Genomic DNA, 14,201 nt, shown 5'->3' with positions numbered 1-14,201 from the left:
ATGTGACATGATCTTTCAGAAATGAAAACAATTCTTAACGTTGAAAACAGTTATGCAGCTTAATATTTATGTGAAACTGTGTTAATTTCTTTCATGATTATTGGATGAATCGCATTTAATTGAAATCTTTGTAACATTATAAATGTCTTTACTGTACTTTTGATCAATTTAATACATCCTTACTTAAGAAATTGAATATATATTTAGTCTCGATTCTCATAATGTTTAATCCACAGTAGGCAGTCTACAGTGCACTAAAAATAATAAATAAATGAATAAACAGATGAATGAAAAAATAAATAAATCCACAATGAGTTAAGACATGTTCTCACACAGTAAAACACAGCCCGAGTCAAAACTGGAAGCATGTTTAATATTGCTCTACTATTAACCTGAAAGGCATAATTGGAGTTACACATCTGAACTGATCGTAGTTACAGAATCATAGGTCTCTCTTTTTGCATTGAACAATATATACAATGTAAAATAAATACATTTACACAAATGGACATATTGTTTGGAGCACACTGTAATGATGCACATCACAAAAATATACAGTAAATAGTTTTACCGATGTGGAGCACATCTAAAAATTACAGACATGATTCTCACTACAGGTTGTTTCAGCAACTCCTGGGTTGAAATATATCATATTGATCATAGAAGCTTCACAAATGCTCTTTTACTCTTTCCCCTTCCTCCTTCTGGATCTCGTCCTTTCCCACACTGGTTTCTGCATTAGACTGCCAGGAAGCCTAGATGCATTTGGCAGACGCGTCGATGCATGAATAAATACAACCAACACCTAGAACCTCTTCAACATTTAAAAATAGCAATTGTTTGTATATCTGATCATCCTTAATCCTATTATCCTAGATTTTGCAAAATAGTCCAATAGATACAGCATTTGACTAATCGAATCACATTGTACAACAACTGTATGTTGTACGTCATATTGCTTTAAATAAGAAAATATCTCTAAAAAAAGTTGTCTTGGGTACGGATAAATTACACTTTGATTTCTATGCTGGAGAGATGAGTGTTAAAAGATACAGTAAAGTTGTCTTTATATGGTTCGTGAGGTCTGGGTACCGTTTTGTCCAAAATTACACAGCATATGTCATAGAAGTATTTTGTTTTTGTCATTTTGTGCATTAAAAGCAACTTGGAAAAATGCATATCTGAAAGACTGAGTGTAGATCGGAACCGTTTACTCTCGTTTTTCGTGAAATCTTACAAAACTGAACAGAATTAGAAAGCTTGTCTAGTTTCATATCGCTTCATTTCCATCGTGATCACCTCAGAGTAAAGGCAACACAAAAAAGAAAACAAAACCACAGAGAGAAAACAGCACCTCTTCTGCCAGGAGTTGATCACGTGAAACTTTTGAAAGTGCCAACATCTCCACAGCAAGACCCCCGCCCCCCCAAACCCATGTTTTGACCATCTGAGGAGTTGGGATAAGATTTAGAGTCACGTTACACTAACCTTTCCAAAGCACAATCTATTAACAGCTAATGATAGATACAGTGTATTTATAGAACAAGGCTGAGAAAAAGCAACTAAAACCCTCGTTCCCCGTTTGCCTTAAAAAATGATCTGTTCTTTCGTCTTTTTTTCGTCATTTTTATTAAGCACACAAAGTCAAAGTGATAGTTTTGAAAACCGATCTTACACCAAAACAAACAAAAATGTTTCTTCCCTTTGCAACCTTAAAGAGTCAAGATATATACCAATGGAGTTCAGCATGAAGGCCTTATGTACAGCATTTTGTTAAAAGAGAAGGAAAATCAGAAAAAGAGGGGAAAGAAAGAAAGAAAAAATGTACTATTTCAAAGCATTTGTCATCGTAACCTATGATATATAATGTTAGTCTACAAGATAGGAGTTACACAGATGGTCTCTTGTACATATAATGCACCCCCTTTTAAATATTCACTTATATATCAGCATAGATTATATTGATCGTTGATCGGTTGATCTAGCGGTAACTAGGAAGAGTCTTTATTCAAAAGGTTTTTTGAGAACCCATCACCTTGCTCCTGAGGATTCATACATCCAGTATTGTCTCTAATTCTACCCTGTCTCTAAAAAAATGAACCAAAACTAGAAAAGAAACAACAGAAAGAAAATGAATGCATACTGAACAGCGAGACCTGCGATCACCACGGGTAGTGCACTACATCTTTTGCGTGTAACAGAGGAAAGGGGGGGGGGGCAGAGATGTTTCAGAAAAACACAGCAGACATAAAACACCAAGAAGCTGAACTACATTTTTTTTTTGTTCATTTTTCATTCTTTTTTTTTCTTTGATCTGTTCCAATAAAATGTCTTAGGTTAGATTTATAATCTGTTAATTTACAATATACAATGCTTAAGAATATTCAGAAAATACCCCATACTAATACTGACATATTTCTGATGAAGGCTGTGGATCGCTTGCTTTGATACTTGAGCCTCTCTGCTAAAAATGTCATTTGGAAGAAGATTACGTCACGTGTATGATATCTCTGGCGCTAAAAATCAGGACCGTTGTGAAACTAAACCTACAATGCTTCTCCGTCTTCCCTAAGTGCTAATTTGCTTAAAGTTCAAATACTGCTTTAATATGAAAGAATGTCAATAGAATTGCGAGGCTGAAGTTAATATATATATATGCATATATAATTGGCTTGAGATAATGGTTATAGTCCTTCTGGCCATATCATGTATGTAATCTATCATCTTATGACAAGCACAGACAGAAAAGCGAAAGCTTCTGGAAATTCATTTTCCCAAGTAAGTGTGGCACTAAGAAAAAAACAAACAAAACCAAAATTGCATACATTTACAACTCCACTTTTTAAACATCTATTGCTTAGAGAAGATAGCAGGTTTTCATCTTCATTACGCAACACGTGGTCAGTAGAAAAACATAACGATCAATTATTAACATTATATGAAGAAACATCGTGTTTGATGACCATACCATATATTTACATCCTTCAGTACAGTAAAAATACACTCGAATAGAACATAATAAAATAAAGTCAATAAATAAATGAGTCTGTTCCTTGACCACTGCGATTCCTCTTTGCTCGGTATTGCATGAGCGACTAAAGCTTCGGCTATTCCCTGAAAAGATCGAAATGAAATCGGTAAAAGAGGCTAGACTTGTTTGGAAGACTTGAAAGAAAACGACAAGGGAGTGACACACGCATGATCAATCCGCATGGCTACGTAATGGTGAGGAGCAGCTTCTTCAAAGACGTGAAAATCTCAGTTTGGCTATCGTGTTGTTAAACTGCTCCGAGGACCTCTAATGTAATACTGCACATAGTCACTACGTCACGCTCTTAGGGTAAAGAGGGTCGATTCCTAGATTCCTTCAGCGACATGGGAGCTGGACGGTACAGTTCGGGGAAAGTTTCGCTTGCTGGTGTCCACCGGGTGGACCTCCTTCCTTTGGCAGGTCTGGTCTTTTTCGGCTCCAGAATTTCTCTTTTGAAAATCAATAAAATGTCTCAATAGCACAAAAAAAACTCAGCATCAGATTTTTGAGAAGAACAAGTCGACTGCTGGTTTCAAGTCCCACTGCTGAATAATGAAAGCAGTAATTTTTTTCCACTTCATATTTTTCTCAATAATCACATTTTAAATCATTCTTATATTTACGTATCATTGTCAGTAATTAGAAGTACCATTACGGTTATGTTTTAGTTATTATTTGTTAAAGTTTATAGACAAAGGTTTCACAAACAGCGGCAGATAGTTAGTCAGTGTTTGCCCGGCGAAGGGACGCAGTCAGTGACGTACCCCCTCCAGCTCTCTGTCGGTATAACGCGGGGACGGGGACGGAGTTACACCTTGGCCTCCAGCAGCTCCAGAAACAGTTTGTGCATGGGCACTTTGCCGTCCTGTTTGATGCTGTAAAAGTGCTGCACTGCCTTGGTGGACGTTTGCCGGAGCAGCGGTAGGGTCATGAGCAGCTTGCCGGCCCGGCGCGGGTCCTCCGGGTGCTGGCCCGCCTCGTAGTCCTGCAGGGCCTCGTGCAACACGTCCTGGAGCTTCTGCACGGCTTCCACATCCTCTAAATGCATGGAATCTGGAAAATAAAAATACAGAACAATGATGAGTGGCTTTAGAAATAAACACAAATTCAGTACAATACAACATATGCATGTCAATATTTTTTCCACTAAGACATGACCCAAGGGAAAATCAGTTATGTTTGGCAACTACTAAAATTTTTGTAATATATAAAGATATAAGACATGCTACTCTAGGGGTACATTTTTATTTAAATTTTTTTGAAAGAAGTTTCTTATGCTTCCTATTTCTTATGTTATACCAGCTTTAGAAATAAACACAAATTCAGTACAATACAACATATGCATGTCATTACTTTTTTCCACTAAGACATGACCCAAGGGAAAATCAGTTATGTTTTGCAACGACAAAAATTTTAGTAATACTGTATTCAAAGATATAAGACACACTAGTGGTAAAAGTTTATTTAGAATTTTTTGAAAGTGTTTTTGAAAGAAGTTTCTTATGCTCAACAATGCTGCATTTAATTAATTAAAAATACAGTAAAACAATACAAATTTTGAATTTTTTTCAGCATTATTACAATTTTCAGTGCCACACAATCCTTCAAAAATCATTCCAATATGCTGATTTGGTGCTCAAGAAACATTTCTTATAATCAATGCTGAAAACAGTTTTTTTGAGGAAACCGTGACACATTTTTTCAGTATAGAATGTTAGAAGAACAGTATTTATTTGAAATAGAAATGTTTTGTAACATTACACATCTGCTGTTACTTTTGATCAGTTTAATGCATCCTCTCTCTAATATCAGAAAGGAGATTGGCACATCCTCAAGTTATGCAGAGGTCACACCACAGATTCGACCGCAATTTAAAAAAGAAGTGACTATGTGTGTTTTTAAAGAAATTGATAACAAAATTTTGGAAAAAATAGTACAGCACCTTAAATCTTCAACCTGCTATCTTGACACACTTCCCACATCCTTTTTCAAAAATGTGCTTAACTGTTTAGAAGCTGATCTCTTAGAAGTGGTGAACGCCTCACTTCTTTCTGGGACTTTTCCAAACTCCCTCAAAACTGCAGTTGTTAAGCCCTTTCTGAAAAAGCGCAATCTTGATAACACCATGTTGAGCAACTATAGACCCATATCAAATCTTCCTTTCATAGGTAAGATTATTGAAAAGGTAGTTTCTAATCAGCTGAACAACTACTTAAAGTCAAATGGATACCTGAACAATTTTCAATCTGGTTTCCGAGCACATCACAGCACAGAGACAGCACTCATTAAGATAATAAATGATAGTCGCGTCAATTCTGATTCTGGCAAAATATCAGTGCTGGTACTACTAGATCTTAGTGCTGCGTTTGACACTGTCGATCATAACATACTTCTAGAGAGACTGGAAAACTGGGTCGGGCTTTCTGGGATGGCACTCAAATGGTTCAGGTCATACTTAGAAGGGAGAGGTTATTATGTGAGTATAGGAGAGCATAAGTCTAAGTGGACGGCCATGACATGTGGAGTCCCACAAGGCTCAATTCTTGCACCGCTCTTGTTTAACCTGTATATGCTCCCACTAAGTCAGATAATGAGGAAGAACCAAATTGCCTATCACAGCTATGCTGATGATACCCAGATTTACCTAGCCTTATCTCCAAATGACTACAGCCCCATTGACTCCTCTGCCAATGCATTGATGAAATTAACAGTTGGATGTGTCAGAACTTTCTTCAGTTAAACAAGGAGAAAACTGAAATCATTGCATTTGGAAACAAAGATGAAGTTCTCAAGGTGAATGCATACCTTGACTCTAGGGGTCAAACAACTAAAAATCAAGTCAGAAATCTTGGGGTGATTCTAGAGACAGACCTTAGTTTCAGTAGTCATGTCAAAGCAGTAACTAAATCAGCATACTATCATCTCAAAAATATTGCAATAATTAGATGTTTTGTTTCCAATCAAGACTTGGAGAAACTTGTTCATGCCTTTATCACCAGCAGGGTGGATTACTGTAATGGTCTCCTCACCGGCCTTCCCAAGAAGACCATTAGACAACTGCAGCTCACCCAGAACGCTGCTGCCAGGATTCTGACTAGAACCAGAAAATCTGAGCATATCACACCAGTCCTCAGGTCCTTACACTGGCTTCCAGTTACATTTAGGATTGATTTTAAAGTACTTTTACTCGTTTATAAGTCACTCAATGGCCTAGGACCTAAATATATTGCTGATATGCTCACTGAATATAAACCGAACAGACCACTCAGATCATTAGGATCGAGTCAGTTAGAAATACCAAGGGTTCACACAAAACAAGGGGAGTCTGCTTTTAGCTATTATGCAACCCGCAGTTGGAACCAGCTTCCAGAAGAGATCAGATGTGCTAAAACATTAGCCACATTTAAATCAAGACTCAAAACTCATCTGTTTAACTGTGCATTTGTTGAATGAGCACTGTGCTATATGTCCGAACTGACTGCAATAAATTTGAGGTATAATCATTTTCTTTAAATTTATTTTAAATCATTTTCTATATCATTTTAAAATTCCTTGTTTTTATTATTTTTATTTCCATGTTTTTATTGATTTTAATGTCCATTTCACTTTCTTTTATGTAAAAGCACTTTGAATTACCACTGTGTATGAAATGTGCTATATAAATAAACTTGCCTTGCCTGGCCTCTGCATAAAAGCATTAAAAAAATAAAAAATGTATGTTTTAAATTGCATTTTTATTGAAATGGGTCAATATAGAACACATTTAATATAAATGATATATATTAATAAATAATTATATACACATGTAATTCATATTATGTCATTATTTTTATATACAAATAAAATAGTATAGGACTGTCACAAGACAAAGGCACACATATATTATATACAGTATACGGAAGTTGCATTTAAATCAAAGGGAGCCCCCTTCAGTTTAAATAGGCATGACACTCCCGGATGCTAGTTTTTTAAATCCATTTCAGCCTGACGGAAACCTGAGGATGAAGTCCTGGCAAAAGGAAAGGGATTAAAAGAATGTGACTCATCCTTTTTTTGCCAGCCCTAAGCTCATTCTCCAGTGATTAAAGCCACACTTGAGTGTTAAACGCTGAGGCTGTCCTTGCCACGTGTTTACAAGCCTCTCTATGGGACTGATGAATGGCACGGGCGACAGAAACAGTGTTTGGAGGAGAGCTGATATGGCACTCGTCTAAGCGAGAGAAACAGAGGCTCGAGTCAGAAAACAATACCTCAGCCTGACTGGCATTGTCTGCCAGAAATGTCAAACAGGCTGCATTTGCATTCGCGCTCGTTAGTACAGCATTCACGCCCGTTCACCGCAACAGACGTGCCTCTGAGAGCGCAATTAGTCTTTGGCAGCTACTATCTTTGCTGTTTACTGCTCCAGTGGCTAATATAGTTGCACTTTTCCAGCTAATCCAAGCCTTGGATGCTCTTGCGAGTGCTCTGATGGTTTTATCACATCACAATGGTAAAGAAAGTGCTTTGTCTGACTTGCTCTTTATAGACTGACTCCACCAACAGTATCGACTCGGTTTTCTACTGTGGCGTGTCAATCCGATCCCGTTCCCTCCGGATAAAATGTACAAATGCACGTTGGCTTTTGGCAAAGATGTCACGATCAATGCATTGCCTCGAATCAATTGATATATACACGTTAAATAATAATTGTATGGTCAAGTATTGATAAAAGCGAGACCTTGTGAGGTTCCTCTATTATTAGAGAGCGCCGTCTGTCCTTTGGGCTGGCCAGCGGGGCAAACGTCAGCCCGCTTTAGGCTACGGTTCGATATCCTAACCCTTCGGTGTCTGGAGTCCATCTAGAATTCAGACAGCGAGGTCTCGCTCATCAGTCACATGGGCTTTGGCCATCTGAAAAGTGACCTGTGATCCGACAGAAATCCCTGGCAGGAAAGTGCTTACCTGCACCTTTCCACACAAGCTGCCCTATCAATCTCAGCATCTCTGCTGGAGGCGTTCGGGAAAACACACATTTTCTGCACGCTATTTGTGCTTAAAAGTGTGTTGCAACATTTACTATCAAAAAGACTCTTTGCTAGACTCAAATTTGTAATGATTTTCCAGAAAGACACTGGAATTGTGTCAGTAAATGTCTGAATTCAAACTGTGGAGAAGATATGAGAGGTCACAGACGGATTTACTGACTTTTCTTTTTCTTTTTTATGTCCTTTAAAAAGAAACGCGCACCATGATGAGATCAACTGCAATGTAAAGCTTTCAAATAAATAGGATAAAAATGTCGCTCTGACATCGATTGCGTAAGCAATACTGTGTCTATTGAAGGACTGTGAAATATATCAGCTCTGAGCGGAAATACCCAGCACCTTGGGGCTTTAGAAAATGGTGGAGTGTATCATTTTTTTAGCAGCTGTCTGAAACACTCTGCTCTCCTCCAAAAAAAGAAGTGACAAAATGGCTCACCTTTGAAATCGGACATGATGCATGTCTCTCCTGAGAGAAGAGTGCGGAGAGAAGCCGCAGAGAGAAAGTCTCGATAAATAGGGAGAATGACACCCGAGAAGGTGAGAAAACGCCAGGACTAGAGATTACTTTATGCATCAGGCTACACTGTAAAAAAAAGTTTTTAATATTATTGGAATATGTTTTGCAAGAAAATGCCACGTCTAAGTCAGTGTGTTACTTGTCGATTCTTTGTTATTGTGTGAAAATTGTTTCCAAAGTCAGAGTACAGGAAGTCTCATTGCGTATGCTTTATTTAAAAAGGCATAAATGCTGACCGAAAACGACATCGGTATGAATAAATCTACCACTTATCGATCACTTTTACCTGCTTTTGGCACGCTGACGTGCACGTCAACACACCGAGATGAACTGCTAATCGTCAAATCAATTAAAAAATAATTTCTCAAAAGAGTCACGCACTCATTCGCTCTCTCAGGGGTGCACTTTGGGCAGAACGGCCCCTGGTGGCTGCGGGCCGGGGCCAAACTAGCGAGCCGTCATCCGCAAGCGAGCAAGAGCAATCTGCTTTTTCATTTTTCAGCATGGCCAGGCCCAGCCGGAGATTGATCGTCACATATGGCCCCAGAAAACAAACTGTCAATACCTTGAGCGCAGGAGAATTTGAACAAATAGCCGCCCTCCCATTCAAGCTGCTCATTGCATCCCATTTAACAGATTTTATTGACAGTTTCCTTCTTGTAATTAAAGGGAAAACTACTGGCCAGCAACCAAGATAAAGTTCAAAGATGGGGTCAACACAAAGGGAGCCAGAGGGCCATGGTGCGACTGTCGATGGACAACATCAGAGCCTGTTATTGACATGCAGGTGCATAGTGATGGGCTCCTTACTTAAGAGGCATCTGAGCAGAGACTTATGCTAATTCGGACAGGGGCCGCAGACGTGCTTTTGAAGGATTTCAAAAGGGGCGGGGAGGGGTGGGAACACTGTTTAGTGTTTTGTTGTGTGTGCCCGTGAATAGAGGAAGAGAAAACATGAGAGAAAAAAGACGGAGATATTGTACCTGAATATCTCTACCACTACATCTGTGTTAAGATTCCCACAGGAGGAGATGAAATCAAAAGCAGGGAGGTTTAACTCTTTCCATGCTCATACATGATCAACAGCCCATTCTATAAAGGGGGGTGATGAGTAAACAAACATTGCTTTAATTGTGCAGATGACAGGCAATTCAAGAGGCTTCAAGTGCACTTCAAGCTAAATGCATCATCTTATTTCATTTGCAGTAGGATTGCTGTAAATAATTTTTGTAAATTATGATGGAATGTAGATTTTAATCAGAGCAAACATCTTATTTAAGTTGATTAAAGAAAACAAGGCTATGACAGATAGAAGTGGGCCAATGACATTTAAGAGTGTCCATGATAAAGAAAAGAAAAAAATTCTTAAAATTATTCTTTATTAAAGCTGGTTTCAAACCATTTCCAAAAAATGTAAAAAAGTAACAAGTCATGTATTTTCTTTACAAATTAAATACATTAATCATTATTCTTAAAATATTATATATAATAATATATAATAATATATATTCAAACACAAGATATATAAATACTTTTTATTTATTTTTTATTTAATTTTATTTAGTTTTTACAAATACCATGAATTATTAATTAATAAATATTTTTTATTCCAAAGTTATATTCCAAAGTTTTTGGAAAGTTGCACCACAACACCAGTAGTTTTTTCCCCCTTCTAATAAAGTAATAATAAAAGATTTTGTAAAACCATGAGATTGTTTTCTTCATTATGATATCAGTACTCCTGATGTATTTTGATTTTATAACCCACCCCCAAAAAATGTCAATATGATTTTTAATTTACAAATTAAAAATATGCTTATCATAGAAAATCATTATATTTATAAATTGCGGTTATAATTTATTTTTAAAGACATTTAAACTGGACAAAAAATTTGTGTTTTGCCATTGACCATTTTTTCCATTGTAAATTTGTTGAAAAATGTGTTTTCAATGTTTTGTTGCCTGAACAATCCATAACAGTATCGCAATTTGAATACATCAAATCAAATATGGCGTCTGCTCTCACTGGAATCTATAGCATCTGTTCATTTTACCTGAGTTAGCCAGGGCTATAGCTTTAAGAGTGACGAACTCCTCCTTCTCCAGCTTCATGCCCTTGTACTTCTTCACCAGCTGAAGAATAGCGTTATTCAGGTCTAGCAGGCCAGCCAGCTTGGATTGGTCCTCATCCATGATGTAGTCTTCAGCGTAGACCAACTTGTCCTCAAAAGACAGCGAGCGGTAGACTACACGCAGGATCAGGATCTCCATCCACGCACTCTGCAGGAGACTCATCTGGTCCGCCAGCGAGAGTGTGGAAAACCCTGAGAAAAAGCCAGAGAAAGAGCTTAATTCAACTCAACAACCAATGTTCAGCCTCAAATCAACATTCAACGGCGGTATATGATATAGAAGCTCAATTGGTTGTCAGAAGTTTCTGGATGTGTTAGTGGGAAGAATTGACATTCTGGAGGTGTAATACAGAGGAAAACTCCAGTGGGAGCGAGCTGAGGCACCTAGCACGAGCCTTGGCTCTCATCTCCTGCTGCGCTGCAGGCCAGGGGGCATCCTGAGGGAGGGCACTCCTTATCTCCCCCAACATGCAGCATGGATCAATTCTTCCCATCACACCAACTGAAAGACTAATTGCTTGCCTCAAACTCCTTCTCCTTCCTCCTCCCCCCACTCTGCACACACACTTTTCCCCTCATTTTCCTGTCTTTTTGCTGGAAGTGAAAATGTAAAGTTCATGGCCATGAATGGCTTTTGAATCTGACTAGCACATGGCTTTTGTCTGTCTATAACACAAGGTGGTCAACCCTCATGTCTGAGAAACATACTTCATATTTAGGTACCAGGGTGATACTTTGAGATGTTTTCTAATACTACTAGAGTCCAAGTATAAGAAAATTAATAAATGCTATGATCTTTTTTGCCCCTGATTAATGCACAAACTGTTGAGGGATCTCAAATTGAGGGTTAAAGCTTCAATAATTTGTATGTACTGGCTTTAGACTGGGACAAATGAATACTATTGAAATAACAACAACAACAATAATAATAGTAATTATTATTATTATTATCAGTCTTATTTATTTATTTTAAGAGTTAATAATTTTGGGGGGTATTTTCATAATAATAATAATAAAATGATGATTATTATTATTATTATTATGAAAATACTCCCAAAATGTATTAACTCTTTAAATAAATAAATGGGGTGTCAACAGAACAAAAGGGAGTTCAAATAAAAGCTAAAAATGCAAGTAACCAAAAGCTGACCTAACATAGCCTGCAAAGAGCAAGAAATTAAAAAAAAAAAATCTAAATAAACTGCGTAAGTGCTTGGGAGCCATCCATCAGCTCTGAAGGTGAGGGACAGGCACAACAGCACCTGTTGGTGTTGGACCTTTTCGTCTCATCTCACTCGCTCTGCTCTTCCAAGAACAGATGAAGCGTCTCTCTTTGCGACAGTGAGGGGGCTAATCTGGGTGGCGGGGGAACATGAGGAAAGAGATGCTCAACAACATCTGTTGTGGAGAGATGCCTTCAGAGGAAGCAAGCATTTTCACTCATTTTTTCTTTTATTTTTTTAAATATCTTTTTGTGAGTTAATCACTAATGGCAAGGTGCTCATTAGGTATAGGTTTCGGGCTATTGTTTATACCAACCGCTAATTTATTATCCCAAAATGTTAACATCTCTGATCTCATTAGAGGCAGACTAAGAGCTGGTGAGCAGTTGGTGCCTCCCCTGGCCTGCTGGTGCTAGTGTGCTCAATGCCAGTTGGCAGGGCCATCTTCTACTACTTAATAAAATCATCAAAAGGGATTAAGCCAAGAATTTCTTAAGGGGGTCCAATGTAAGACCGCTGCATTCTTACAAAGACACTGGCCTCAATGAAAGGTGGCATGGACTAAAAATAAGATCACACTCTCATGGCCTCCTGAGAGGTATGTGTAATCCTTTAATATTGCTGAGAATTTGGAAAAAATCCACTGACATACTTTGAATATAAATGCAAATCAGATTTTAAATGGTAAAACTCATTATAAATAATAATAACAATGGGGTATTGAGTATCTGATTAAATATCTAAAAAGCTTTTTCATGTTTAAATACACTGTAATATAAGTATAAGTAAGCCATTAGTAGATTCACTTTGAAAAACAATAAACGCTGTCGCGCTTTTGCTCCGACTCATCAACACTGACTCAACCAATGGTGTCAGTTTGGAGTCTGTTTGTCCAACCAATGGAGGACACCAATATTATTATTTTTGCACTTCCGGCTGGTAACACTAGTGGCACAGAAACATTTGAAAGATTATCATCAGTAGAGTTTATCATGAAAAGAAACAAATCATACTGAATGATGGACGACCGAAGACATGTATCAAGACAGATCGAGAGACACAGCGAGAGAGAGACAGAGAGACAAGGAGAATGAGAGCACGAGGGACAAACAGAGAGACAAAATAAAGGCTGGGGGCGGGTGGGGAGGGGGTTGTGGAGTGGAGTGGAGTGGCAGATGGACGGAGCCCATCGCCTAGAGCTCCCCCTGTGCCACTCCCAGCCCTCCCTCTCAGCCACTGCTGTTAGTAAATAATTAGATTTACACATTCCCCAATCTCCACACATCTCTCCGCAGAATAATTAAAAGCCGGATGATTAGTTTATTGAGTGGAAGGAAGAACTTTTTTTCCCTCTTTATTGAGGTCCATCAATGATTTTATCAGGGGCTTGTGCTTTTACGGTTGTCATGCCAGTGCAGGCATCCAATTTTTCTTATCTCCCTGATTAATACAAATGCTGTTTCAGGACGCATTAATTAACAGATACAAATCTACGTTCTCATGGCTGGATCGATAGAGAGAAGAAAAGAGCCATCAATGTGAATTTACTGCTGATGATGGAAAAGGTTCTCTATTGACATTTACGCGAGGGCAGACTTTAAAGATGCATTTTTTCCCCTTCTTTTCATCTGTTATTTCATTTCACAAAAGAGCTTGGTGGCGACCGTGATTACAGTTCACCTTTGGATGCTTTGCTGCATGAGAAAGGATCCAAAGAGCCAAATTAAAGTGTGTCACTGTCATTTCAGCTGTGGCAAATGTCTACAACCCTTTTCCCGAAGGACTTCCTGTAACAAGAAGAAGTTTATTGACTCAGTACAGACATGACACTAAACAAGGCACGATATATAGGCACAATATATGTGTGTGTGTGTGTATATACACACACACACATATTGGTTTTTGTGGTTTATGGGGACTCTCCATAGGCGTAATGGTTTTTATACTGAACAAACTGTGTGTGCTATTGCCCTACACCAACCCTACACCTAAACTTAGCCCTCACAGGAGACTTTGTGCATTTTTAGATTTTCAAAAAAACACCATTTAGGCAGTGTCCTCATAAACCACCTTCATATTGTAATACCTCTGTCATACCCATGTCATTATACAAATTTGTGTCCTCATAAACCACATAAACATGCACACACACACACACACACACACATATATATGTGTGTGTGTGTGTGTGTGTGTGTGTGATTAGTGCTGGGCAATGATTAATCATGATTAATCACATCCAAAATAAAAGTTTTTGTTTATATAATATAT

General features: G+C 38.1%; 1 protein-coding gene across 1 annotated transcript in view; it reads right to left on the bottom strand.

Moving 5' to 3' along the window:
* Nucleotides 1-1,619: 1,619 nt before the first annotated feature.
* LOC306850190 (estrogen-related receptor gamma-like) overlaps nt 1,620-14,201 on the bottom strand; it is a 78,051-nt gene continuing 65,469 nt past the window's right edge. Inside the window, exons 7-8 of the mRNA XM_079385683.1 lie at nt 10,630-10,899; nt 1,620-4,084 (exon numbers count right to left, since the gene is read on the bottom strand). Of these exons, the coding sequence (XP_079241809.1) occupies nt 3,840-4,084; nt 10,630-10,899 (515 nt within the window). The 3' untranslated portion in view covers nt 1,620-3,839. The remainder of the gene's footprint in view (nt 4,085-10,629; nt 10,900-14,201) is intronic.

This window comes from Barbus barbus, assembly GCF_936440315.1.
Source record: "Barbus barbus genome assembly, chromosome: 30".
Lineage (NCBI taxonomy): Eukaryota > Metazoa > Chordata > Actinopteri > Cypriniformes > Cyprinidae > Barbus > Barbus barbus.
This window is presented reverse-complemented; position numbering and strand designations above follow the sequence as displayed.